Source organism: Egretta garzetta, unplaced genomic scaffold (genome assembly GCF_000687185.1).
Source record: "Egretta garzetta isolate BGI_Z169 unplaced genomic scaffold, ASM68718v1 scaffold27, whole genome shotgun sequence".
NCBI classification, from domain to species: Eukaryota; Metazoa; Chordata; class Aves; order Pelecaniformes; family Ardeidae; genus Egretta; species Egretta garzetta.
The window spans coordinates 3385755-3386093 of NW_009260400.1; the positions used below are offsets into that span (position 1 = coordinate 3385755).

A 339-nucleotide genomic window follows, 5' to 3' on the forward strand; every position below is an offset into this window, starting at 1 on the left:
AAGAGTGGCATGCAACAAAAAAAAAGCTTAAAAATAAATCTTTGCACAGCCAACTCCAGTGCCCAAGGCCCTGGGAACAAGCTGCATGGCTGAGGCAGGGTTGGGGGGGACGGGGAGAGCAGTGTGGGGCGATGCCCACTGATGCCAGCTCCCCAGTGGCTCCGCTTGCCCCAGCAGAAGGCTGATCCCCCCTCCCCGTACCTGAGTGCCTCGTTGTAAATCTCAGCGGCGCTGACGCTGATGGCGTAGTCCCAGTCAGCTGCCTTGCCCCGCACCTCAGAGAAGAGGAGCTGCAGGGCCCGCTGGTTGATCCCGGGGTTTGCTGCTGTTCCCTGATGG

The 339-nt window shown here is 60.2% G+C and overlaps 1 protein-coding gene across 1 annotated transcript in view; it reads right to left on the bottom strand.

Moving 5' to 3' along the window:
- The window catches only part of KIFC3 (kinesin family member C3), a 14814-nt gene that overhangs the window by 3396 nt on the left and 11079 nt on the right, over positions 1-339 (bottom strand). The window contains exon 13 of the mRNA XM_035898818.1: positions 202-332. Coding sequence (XP_035754711.1) covers positions 202-332 — 131 coding nt within the window. The remainder of the gene's footprint in view (positions 1-201; positions 333-339) is intronic.